Here is an 11300-nt window from a genome sequence, read left to right as displayed (position 1 = left end):
CTTTCGTTTTTGTATCCCCAATGCCTTATCAATCACAGGCATTTAAAGTATTGACTTCAGCAGGATATCAGGACCCCTGGAACCTATGTTCCCTTCAATTCTGATTTGTTACTTAAGATCTCTTTCCTGAAGAGTGAAGTGTCCTTCAGTGGAAGCTTGATGAAGAAGGTGGAATGTGCAAGCCAGGCTGAGAAATTAGGAATCTCCTTCCCCTTTGCCAAATCAGATGTAGCCTTCTGGGTTCAAGTTCCTTCTTCCCTTGCCCACTGAACTCATTAGCAACTTAGAATTGATACCACACAGAAGTACAGCATGAATGCCATCTGGACAATGGCAGCTGTGTGTTCCAGCCTAGATAAACAGGGTTTGTGATGAGCCCCTTGGAAGATGATGCCTTGATGGGGTGATCTAACGACAAAACGGGTCATCAGCATTGGCGTTCAACGTTTATTGTGCATCTGTGTGGGGGGTCTTACATTTGGGTAGCACTTCACAGGTCACAAGATGTTTTCACACAGATCCTCACAACCCAGTGACAGGTAGGGCAGGTAGTATTATCTCCATTTTACAGACAAGTAGATTGAGGATCAGAGAATATTTACCCAAGGTTACATGGCTAGTAAGTGGCAGGGCCAGGGCACATACATTGAAAACTCCAAAATCCAAGGTAGCGTATGTTAGGTGCCAAATAAATAATACAAATAGTAGAAACAGACTCTCACAAGTGTAAGAGCCATTTTGCCTAAGCCATACACAAACAGGAACTGTCCCTATGACACCCCTTATGAGCAATCACCTAGCCTCAACCTGAAGACCTTCAGGGACAGGGGACTTACTTACTGCCTGTCTGCAGTGCCACAGGAGTTCAGGAGGATACCAAGTGTAGTAGTTGGGGCAGATGTGCTAGCCCTTGAATGGTCACATCTAAATAAGCTGAATAAAAGGGAAAAGGCATTTCAGGTAAGAGAAACGGTATGGGTAAAGGCACAGAGGCGGGAATTCAAATAGCTTTCATTTGTATCGTGCTTTCAAGTTTACAAAGCATTTTCACATGCTCCAAAAAAATCCCTGATCAAGACAGGGCAGGTTCTTCTAATCCCTATTTTACAGATGAGGAGACTGAGGCTGAGAGGTGAAGTGAATTATCTAATGTTACAAAGCTAGTAGGTGGATGGTTAGAGTCTAGAGGAGTATCCCAGAAACAGGGAACTCAGAAGCCACTAAGCCAAAATGTAAATTTGCAAGAATCCCCTCTAAGAAGGCCTCCAATGAGGAGAATCCATCACCTGTAGGTGACACCCTTCTACTCCTGGGAAGTTTTTTCCTTACATTAAGGCTGACTCTGCCTCTGCAATATCCCCCTGTTCCTCCCAGTTCTGTCCTTCAGGGCTAGGCGGGACAAGTGAAAACAGCGGACCTGCCCTCCCTACTCTTCTCATTATCCTGGACACCCTCTTCCGGACGTACTCCAGAAGAACAGGCTTCAGAGGTAGACGGGGCCAGATTATTGAAGGCATTTTATGACAGGCTATGACATCTGGATTCAGCATTGCACTGATCTGTAAGTATGAAGACACAAAGCTGGATAGGAGAAGTGAGGAAATTAGGAACACAAATCGTATCACAAAGGGTGTTAGCCATATAATTATAGACAGTCGCTATCGTAGCTCCAATTACTCAGCAAACCAGACAGGTTCAAATTCCAGGTTTCAGTAACTACTCAATAGGAAGAACATGAAAAGAAAAGCTCTAGAATCATAGACTTCTCAACTCAGAAGTAGAAGAGGCCTTGGAAGCCATCTAGGCCAAGTAAAGCCCTGGAGCTGAAGGGATTTGTTAACTGCCAGGATTAGAACCCATGCTCTTTGACTTGACATTCAGCTACACTTCCCACAGTTCTTAGAGAGGACACACAAGAGGGAAATATCCGCCTTAGTTCGCAGGCCACTTCCCTATGCACTGGCTTCTGTTGGTTCTCCTGGGCAGCCTACCCCTCTAGTCTAGAACCCAAAAGGGGTACTCAAGTCAAGAACTCTTTCAAAGCACAAAAAAGAGACTTCCACTTGACTCTTGTCCAACACAATGTGACCACAGCCAAGTCACAAGCTCTTGGGGTCTGATCATTTGTAAAACTGAATTAATACCTCTAGAACCAACCTCACAGGGCTGTTGTGAAATTCAAGAGATAATATGCATAAAAGTGCTCCAAGTATTATATCACTGGCGGCTGCTATTACTAAAGGGAAAAAGCAAACTGTTGCTTTTCCTGTCCTCGGATTTAAGCAAACTCAAACCTCTTCTCTTCCAGTCCTCAATCTCAACTTTCTCTCAATACATTTTCTCTGTCTCTCTAAAATAGCCCTGGGCATCACCAGGTCAGCAGATCTCACTGAAGCTTCTGTAGTCAGCCCAGGTGAAGCATAAGTAACCAGATGTAAAGTTGGGTGGGCAGGGTGGGGTCAGCTAGGTGGTGTGGCCTAGGCAATCCAGTGACTTTGTGGGTTCAAGAAAACATTAAAGTGATGATTTAGCAAAGTCAATCCAAAAGCCTTAGGCAGGAGAGATCTAAAAAAAAAGAGGAGTAGAGTCTGGAGGCAGGAAGATGAGTTAATAGGTAATTGCTTGCAATAGACAGCCTCTGAGGGCCTCAACTAGACTGTGGCAGCAGCAAGGAATGAATCTGAATTGACACAACTGAAGGCCAATCAGCAATGTTAACACTGGTTTTGGTGTAAAACAAAGCAGGTCATAGATAGACACAAAAGCTGACCTTCAACACTTTTATAATACTATATGGAATCTAGCCATAGCGTGAACTTTCTGGGGCTTGAAAAGCTGCAAGAGTGACTGAAGCTTTTCTAATATTTGTTAGACCAGTGTGTTACTCTTTTGTGTGGATTTTCTCATGAGAAATAAGCTCTGAACTCTGTTTGAAGGCTTTCTGTTGTTCATCATATTTATACGGTTTCTCCCCAAAATGAATTCTTTTATGTAAAATGAGCTCTGAGCTCCATCTGAAGGCTTTTCCACACTCATTACATTTACAAGGTTTCTCTCCCCTATGAATCCTCTGATGTACAATTAGGTTTGAGGTCTGACTGAAGGCTTTCCCACATTCATTGCATTCATAGGGTTTTTCTCCAGTATGAACTCTCTGATGGGTAATAAAATGTGAGCGCAGTCTGAATGCTTTCCCACATTCATTACACTTGTATGGTTTCTCTCCACTGTGAATTCCCTGATGTATAATAAGGTTGGAGATCTGAGTAAAAGCTTTCCCACACTCATTACATTCATAAGGCTTCTCTCCACTATGAATTCTCTGATGTTGAATAAGTTGGGTGGTACCCTTGAAGATTTTTCCACACTCATTACATTTATAGGGTTTCTCTCCACTATGAATTCTCTGATGAAGAATAAAGGTTGAAATCTTATTGAAGGCTTTGCCACAATCACTACACTTATAAGGTTCTTCTCCACTATGAATTCTTTGATGTCGAATAAGGTGTGAAGCACACCTAAAGTTCTTTTCACATTCATTGCATTTATAAGGTTTCTCTCCAGTATGAATTCTCTGATGCCCAATGAGGGATGAAATCTGACTGAAGGCTTTCCCACAGTCATTACATTTATAGGGTTTCTCTCCGCTATGAATTCTCTGGTGTTGAATGAGGTGTGCAGTTTCTTTGAAGGCTTTCCCACATTCATTACATTTGTAGGGTTTCTCTCCACTATGGATTCTCTGGTGTTGCTTCAGGCCTGACCTTGCTGTGAAGGCTCTGCCACATTCGTTACATTCATAAGGTTTCTCTCCGCTATGAATCCTCTGATGTACAATAAGGTTTGAGGTCTGACTGAAGGCTTTCCCACATTCATTGCATTTGTAAGGTTTCTCTCCACTATGAAATCTTTGATGTACAATAAGATATGAGGTCTTACTAAAGGCATTCCCACATTCGTTACATTCATAACGCTTTACCCTACCATGGATTCTCTGTCTTACAGACTCTGGATTCAGGCTGAAGTTGTGGTTATACTCATCATGTCTCTGAGCTCTCCCTCCTGTGGGAGCTCCTTCATATGGAACAGGGAAATCCTGTACTGTCAGTCCCATATGCAAGGGGAAGCTCAGACCACAGTTCCTCCTATAATCACTATATTCATGGCCTCTCTGCTCTATAGAGACTTGGTTGGGGTTTATACCCATAATGTTGAAATCTCTCTCCTGGGATAGGGTGCAACTCCCTGGATCACTTTGCTGCCTCTCTAACCTGTTTTCACATGCAGAGACATGTCCAAAGTCAAACCCCTGAGGAATGGCCCATGGGAATCCTGCCAACAAAGTCCACTGTGATGCAACGTCTTCAGACATTTCTGGCTTTGAAACAGGCTCCTCCACATTCTCAATCTTAATGCCATCACCTGAAATGATCAATAAAAGATAAATACAGAATGAATGCCACCTGCTCTCTGTGCTGAAATAAAATTGCAATTCCAATCTCAATCAAAGGGAGAGTACAGGAATTTAACTGGAAAGATAAATGTTTACATAAATTTTAAAATTATTTTAAACATATATTTAAATTTAAATATATGTATAATTTAAATGATAACATAAATGAAATCCCATTTAAAATGAGAGGAAAGAAATGAGGGGAAGAAGACCAATCACTAGAAAGGGTAAGAGGCCACAGGATGGGAGCCCAGAAATAGCCAGACTTTGAATCAGGAAGCCCCAGGTTCAAGACCTGCCTCAGAGGTGTATTAGCATGCATCCGTCATTTAACTTCTTAGTGCCCCAGGCACCTCTCTAAAATTATAAAATATGAATGAGATCTGCATTGGAGAAGTTGCTATACTGAATTTCACCAACCAGTGAAATCACTTGCTCAAATAACCGAAAAGGAACAACAAATAGTGAGCATGGAGCTCCCATAGAATGAGGAGAAAGGGTCTCAACTGCCAGAGGACGTGAGGTTAAACAAAAAAGTAGTCAAGGTATAGGGATCTTTTAGGTAATTGCTGCCTAGTCTCTCCCCACCTCCTACACCCACACCTCAGGACTGATTTCCTTTTCCCGAGGTCACAAATCTTTCCCTCCAATTAGTTACAAAATAGAGATTTTACATTTATATGAGGCACCTCACTGGATTATCATAAGGAAAGCATTGTGTGAATTTTAAAGTGCCACAAAAGTCCCAGCTCAAAGCCAGTCACAGATTAGACGTGCTGTCCAAAACTGAGCCAAGTATGGAAAGGCTCATCCCCAGGAAGGTGGGCTGCTGGGTGACAAACTTCCTGGAAACCATCACAAATGAAAGCATAAATTGGCCACCATGACTGTGAAGCACAGTGACAGGAGAAGAGTGGAAGTAAAGGGGGAAGAATTCTTGGTGTTAAGAACCATATTTTGGGGACTATAAACATTAACTTAGTAGCTGGTACACTAAACATACTCTAAAGAGAAAGATATTGATTCTGATGATTAACATTTCCTACAGAAGTTTAAATAATATAAATAAGCTGCCATCGAGAGGCAAAAACAACTTGGAAATAGCAGTTGCCAGCAAATTATCTCCATGAGCCAAGGCCATCGCTGGTTTAGAATAAAAATAAAACACATGCATACACACACACACACACACACACACACACACACACGCAAAACATTTGCAGAGGAGAATGATGGAAGATTATGAGCAGTATCACTTTACAAAACAAAAAAGCAGTAGAGTGGGGAATCAGTATGCAAGAGTTTGACAAGCCAGCCAAGTCAGTCTTTGATTCCTTCTATTTAAAACTGGGCTGGGAGGTGGAGGTGGGAGTGGAGATTTGGTCTCTCTGTTCTTTTCTAGCTCTAAGCCTATCTATGATCCTACAAGATGTATGGTTGCCACAGACACAGAGTCCAATGGAAGAGGGATTCTCTGTGTTGCCAAGTCCCGTGGATGCTCCTGTTTGGAGGATGCTGTGTTGACTCATCAAAGCTCTGGAACATTTTAGCCTCTCCTAACTCGAGTCATTATCACTCAAAAGGATTCGGCCTTAATTATTAACAAAGGAAAACACAAATAGCTGGACAATGCCTACTTTTACTATGATGTGTGGACAGCCCAAAAAGCTAGTCCTGGAATTGAACAAGAGGAGGAAAGCAAGCTATATTGCCTTGTGGAAACTGCAATATTTTTAAGGAAACCCAGTTTCTCCCTAAAACAAAGGGTCTATCATTTAACAACATTCTTCCAGGGCTGCTAACCATCTCTAAGGTGAAGCATCTCCCACAGGGTGGTGGAGAGACATATGATCAGAATGAGTAGATAACAAATGCATTACCAATCAAGAATTATATGAGATGTACCACAAAGGATGCCATCAGAGAAATGCATGATCAGAAAAGCTGGGTTTGTCTTGTGGCAAAAGCAAGGCATAACTACTGACTTAAACTCGGTTTGTTTCATTGGTATCCATAAAATATCAAGAAAGCTATAGGGGCGGCTAGGTGGCACAGTGAATAGAGCACTGGCCCTGGAGTCAGGAGAACTTGAGTTCAAATGTGACCTCAGACACTTAACACTTACTAGCTGTGTGACCTTGGGCAAGTCACTTAACCCCAACTGTCCTTCCTTCCCCATCCAAAAAAAAAAAAAAGAATGCTATAAGAAAGGTCTCAGCATTTTGCATGGAACTCAGATGGAGAGTTTACAAGAGGGCATGGAGAAGTGGCATAGGATGGGGTGCAATCTGCATCCACGGAGGAAGTATCTACATTTTGATCAAAAATGAGATGTTCATCTGGTCAGTGAATCAGAGACCTATTTAAACACTTGAGTAACATTGCTGCATTCTGTTAATACTTAAGTTGAAGATTTCTGCCTCTACATTCATTAGGGAAATTGATCTGTCATCATTCCAATATTATCTTTACCAGGTTTAAGATCAAGACCATATCAGGCTCACCAAGGGCATTGGGGCAGCATCCCATCTCTCCCATATTTATGAGGCGCCATGTGATGTTCTGTGAAGTGGTTCTCGAATGGCTCTTTTTATTTCCTCCGCAGAGATTAATAATTGAAATGAGTAATTTCCTTTCATAAGATCAATTTTGATACTTTATATTTTTGTAGATAATCATCTATTTCCTTTGAATTCCCTCATGTCAGAACATAATTACATGCAATACTCTCAAATAAAGTCCTTCATTTCTTTTGTGTTCTTTCAACATCTTATCTCTTTTTCTTTGAAATTTTACTGATTTGCGTTTTCCCTCACCTTTTAAAAATTGAATTTGCTAATGGTTGCCAATTAAATGCTTTTAAAAAAAATTAACCAATCAATTCAATTGTTCTCCTTTCTAAATTTCCCCTCATAACTTCATAATCTCTTTATCCTGAGGCTTTCCCTGCATCAAAATACTTAGCATTCAGTTGTGGAAGGCCTGGTGGCCCCTCCCTATTACCTCCTACCCTCCCCCCTTCTTTCCAATCTCCTTATACCTTCCTCGAACACTCTTCCATCCAGTGATACTGGCCTTCTGGCTATTCTATCAACAAGACAGCCCATCGCTTGACTCCAGGCATTCTCTTTGGCTGTCCCCCCATACCTCAAATGCTCTCCCTTCTCCACTCCAAATACTGACCTCCCTGGCTTCAAGTCCCAAACCAAATCCCACCTTCTAAAAAAGGAAGTTTTCTCTAACCCCTCTTAATCCCAGTGCCTTCTCTCAGTTAATTATCTCCTATTTAGTTTGTCTGTATACATTTGTCTGCAAGTCTCTCCCATCAGACTTTAAGTTCCTTGAGGGCAGAGACTGTCTTTTGCCTCTTTTGGTATCCATGGCATTCAGTACAGTGCCTGGTATACAGTAGTTGCTTGATAAGTGTTTACTGAATTGAAATGAATTGGTTCCCAAACATACAGTAGATCCATATTGGCTAAGGTTATCAGATCCAAACTTGACAATGGGCCCAAGAAACCTATGCCCCTTCATTTGCCACTAATCTCCCCCCAAGCCTATGGGTCCCATCAGGTCAGTCTCACTACTATCACACTGACATGCCACGCTCATCCTCATCTTCTTTTTGTCTTCCTGGACCCTCCCACCTGTAACACCAACCCTTCTCCCTCCCGCTCCCCAATCTGACTTTTATCCATCCAAAAAAGTCAAATTCCTGTGCCATTTCCTCCATGAAGCGTTCTTGAAGGCTATTCCTCTCTCCAAAGTGTATCCTTTGCACTTATACACCTGATCATGGTGGCATTCTGCTGAAAAGCCCAACAAGGCACTTACCAAGGGTCATACTCCTTGGCCTGCCATTAAAGGCCCTCTACAATTGATCGCCAAGCTCTCTCTGCTCCAGTTGGCCACACTGCTCCTCCCCAGTGGCCCCCACTCTGTGTCATGTTCAGGCTTCAAACCTGCTCATTCCCTCAGATATACTCTATGAGCCACCCCTTAAGGCTGAACTCAATGTCAAAAAGCACAAAGAGGTAGGAATGCCCATGGTGTGTAAGGGTGACTAGGAAGAGTGCCTGCACTGGTTGGAACAAGCAGTCTAGGGGAAGAACAACAAAGAATGGTGGCAGGGTAATAGGGCCAGATCAGCGAGGGTCCTGAAACGGAGCCTTCCAAGGGCCAGACCAACCTCAGTGATAAGCCCAACATGGACTATGTTAGTTAATACATGCAGAGACCTCTATGGCTTCCATCAGGCTTTCCAGATCACTCCATTTGCTCCATTCTGTAGTCTTATGAAGGAGGCAGTGCTAAGGAGAATTATACCCATTCTATAGTTAAGGAAACTGAGGCTTGGAAAAGCTGGGTGACTAAGGTCACACAACTAAGCAGTGGCAGCAGGGATTTCAAAGCCAGGTTTCCTGATGCCATCTCCAGAATTCTTTTCACTATATCCCAGTTGCCTTGCCAAAAAGGGTTCAATAAACATGTGGTGAAATTGCATGTGAATGTACCTGTAATTGCTACCACATATATACCACTTCATTGTTTTCTAACTCTATGACATGGGTTCATTCTGGTCCCCCTTTGAGACTGTTAAGTGCCCAATGTGTTAGAGCTTACACTATAGTCACAAAGTCAGGGGACAGATCTGGAAAGGGGGAATTCAGGACAAGGCCAGAAGAGGCTCCTAAGGGGAGCCTGGCCAACTGCCAGGAGCCACAGGGCCAAAGACAACACTCTTGCCAATGTAACAACCAATCATCCCTTAGTAAAGAAGTTGGGGGGGGGGGGGTGCAGCAGCTAGGTGGTGCAGTGAATAGAGCACCGGCCCTGGAGTCAGGAGGACCTGAGTTCAAATCCAGCCTCAGACACTTAACACTTACTAGCCAAGTGACCTTGGGCAAATCACTTAACCCCAATTGTTTGGCCTCCCCCCCTCCAAAAAAAAAAATAAAAACCACACACACAAAATTTATTAAAAACAAAAAAGCTAACACTGCCTGGGGTTGCCCCAAGAGGGCCAGGGAGTCTAGGAAAAGCGGGGGCGATAGGCCCACTGTACTAATCCCTCATTTGGAGTACTGAAATCCATGCTGGGCACGAGGCTGAAGAAGGCTACTGAGAAGCAGAAGACAAGGGCAAAACGCCCTGAGTTCATGCAGCATTCAGTGGTTTGAGTGTCTGTTGAGTTAGTATCTCGTGTCAAAACAAAATGTCTCAATAAAAACTTTTTTACCACACAAAAAAACTGGCCATGTAACCTTGGGCAAGTTACTTAACCCCAACTGCCCTCCAAAAGGCAAAAAAAACCCTTTTTAAAAAACAAAATTTAACTTAATTTTAAAAACCACTTAACTGGGACTGATTAAAGTAATGAGCTTTCAAGGAATAAGGGAAGGATGATTAATAGAGAGAGAAAACTGCGGAGCTCAGGAGTGGAGAGAAAACAAGCAGGGCTGGGGAAAAGGTCTCATGCTCTGCCACCTGGAGCTGGGCAAGACCAAAGGGGTGGCTGGAGAAAGCATCCGAGTTGCCCATATATAACCACCCAGTACTGCCCCCTGACTCACCTGCCCAGGTGGCCTGGTCCTCTCCATGTTCCACACCTTGAAGGTCTGTGATCCACGGCATCACCCCTTGTTCCAGCTTGGAAATCACATCAGGCTTGGGGATGGGAATCCCTGCTCAAAGGGAAAGGTAGACAGGGATGAGGGTTTGAGATCAGGACACAATTCCATAATGGGTAGGAGGCAAAAGGGAAATACCCACGGACATTACAATGAGGAGAGGTTGGGGAACCATCTAAAAGGTACATGGATATGGGGTGAGAGTGGCGAAACCAAGAAGGAATAGGTACCAAAGCTAGAGGTTGGGCTGGCCACAGAACACTTGGCTGCCTTTGTCTCTGACCTCCTCAGAGCAGGTAAATGAGCCAGGGATCAGCATTAGGGCACTGGAAATGGAACAGACTAGAAGGAGGCTGGGGACAATTAATAGGGTTAGTGACAACTTGGGCCCCTGCAAAGACCAAAACTGTCACCTGGGGCCAGGGTCCAAAGGGGTTCAACTGAGGCTAAGATGGCTTCTCAGAGTCAAAAGTGATCAAAGGGAGAGAAAAGCTTGTGCATGAGAACAGACGTGCACGGTACATCTTCTTTGTCTGAAAGGTGAACATGGAAGCCCACTATTTCTGTGACACTTCAAAAGATCTTGGATTTCATCTATGTAGGCACTACTTCCACCAACACAGAGAGTATCCCCTCCACACCTTAGCTTTGGCCAAAACAGATTAACCACAGAGCAGCCAGCTTCCTCCAAGTTTAGCTAGGCTGGCCTCCAAATGACAATCTGCCCCTGGGCCTCTGCTCTGGCCTTTGCAGAGAAGCAGCCTTCCATAGGGAACCTGGGTTACTTCTGTGCCATGAGGCAGCACTGGAATCGGGTTTTAATGGAGGCTGAAGAACAATATAATGTAGAAAATGGGGGGCAGCTAGGTGGCACAGTAAATAGACAATCAGCCCTGGAGTCAGGAGGACCTGAGTTCAAATCTGGCTTCAGACACTTAACACTTTTTAGTTGTGTGACCTTGGGCAAGTCACTTAACCCCAATTGCTCTACCTTCCCCCTCCCACCTCTCCCAAAAGAAAATGACAAAGAGTACAAGAGTTAATATGGAAGGCTTCAGTTTTAACCGAAATCATAAACTTCCATGAAAAGTTTAGAGGTTGGGGTGGCTAGATGGTACAGTGAATCAGAATGTGAATCACTGGCCCCGGAATCAAAAGGACCTGAGTTCAAATCTGGCCTCAGACACTTAACACACACACACACAAAAACTAGCCGT

The 11300-nt window shown here is 43.5% G+C and overlaps 1 protein-coding gene across 1 annotated transcript in view; it reads right to left on the bottom strand.

Moving 5' to 3' along the window:
- Positions 1-433: 433 nt before the first annotated feature.
- LOC138170967 (zinc finger protein 420-like) overlaps positions 434-11300 on the bottom strand; it is a 60815-nt gene continuing 49948 nt past the window's right edge. Inside the window, exons 11-12 of the mRNA XM_069100382.1 lie at positions 10027-10137; positions 434-4422 (exon numbers count right to left, since the gene is read on the bottom strand). Coding sequence (XP_068956483.1) covers positions 2882-4422; positions 10027-10137 — 1652 coding nt within the window. The 3' untranslated portion in view covers positions 434-2881. The remainder of the gene's footprint in view (positions 4423-10026; positions 10138-11300) is intronic.

The sequence above is a fragment of the Petaurus breviceps genome, unplaced genomic scaffold, assembly GCF_028583685.1.
Source record: "Petaurus breviceps papuanus isolate PSGF00001 unplaced genomic scaffold, PetGlider_PUasm1.0 400, whole genome shotgun sequence".
In the NCBI taxonomy this organism is placed as follows: Eukaryota; Metazoa; Chordata; class Mammalia; order Diprotodontia; family Petauridae; genus Petaurus; species Petaurus breviceps.
The sequence above is the reverse complement of the archived record's forward strand: the minus strand, read 5'-3'. Positions and strand labels throughout refer to the sequence as shown.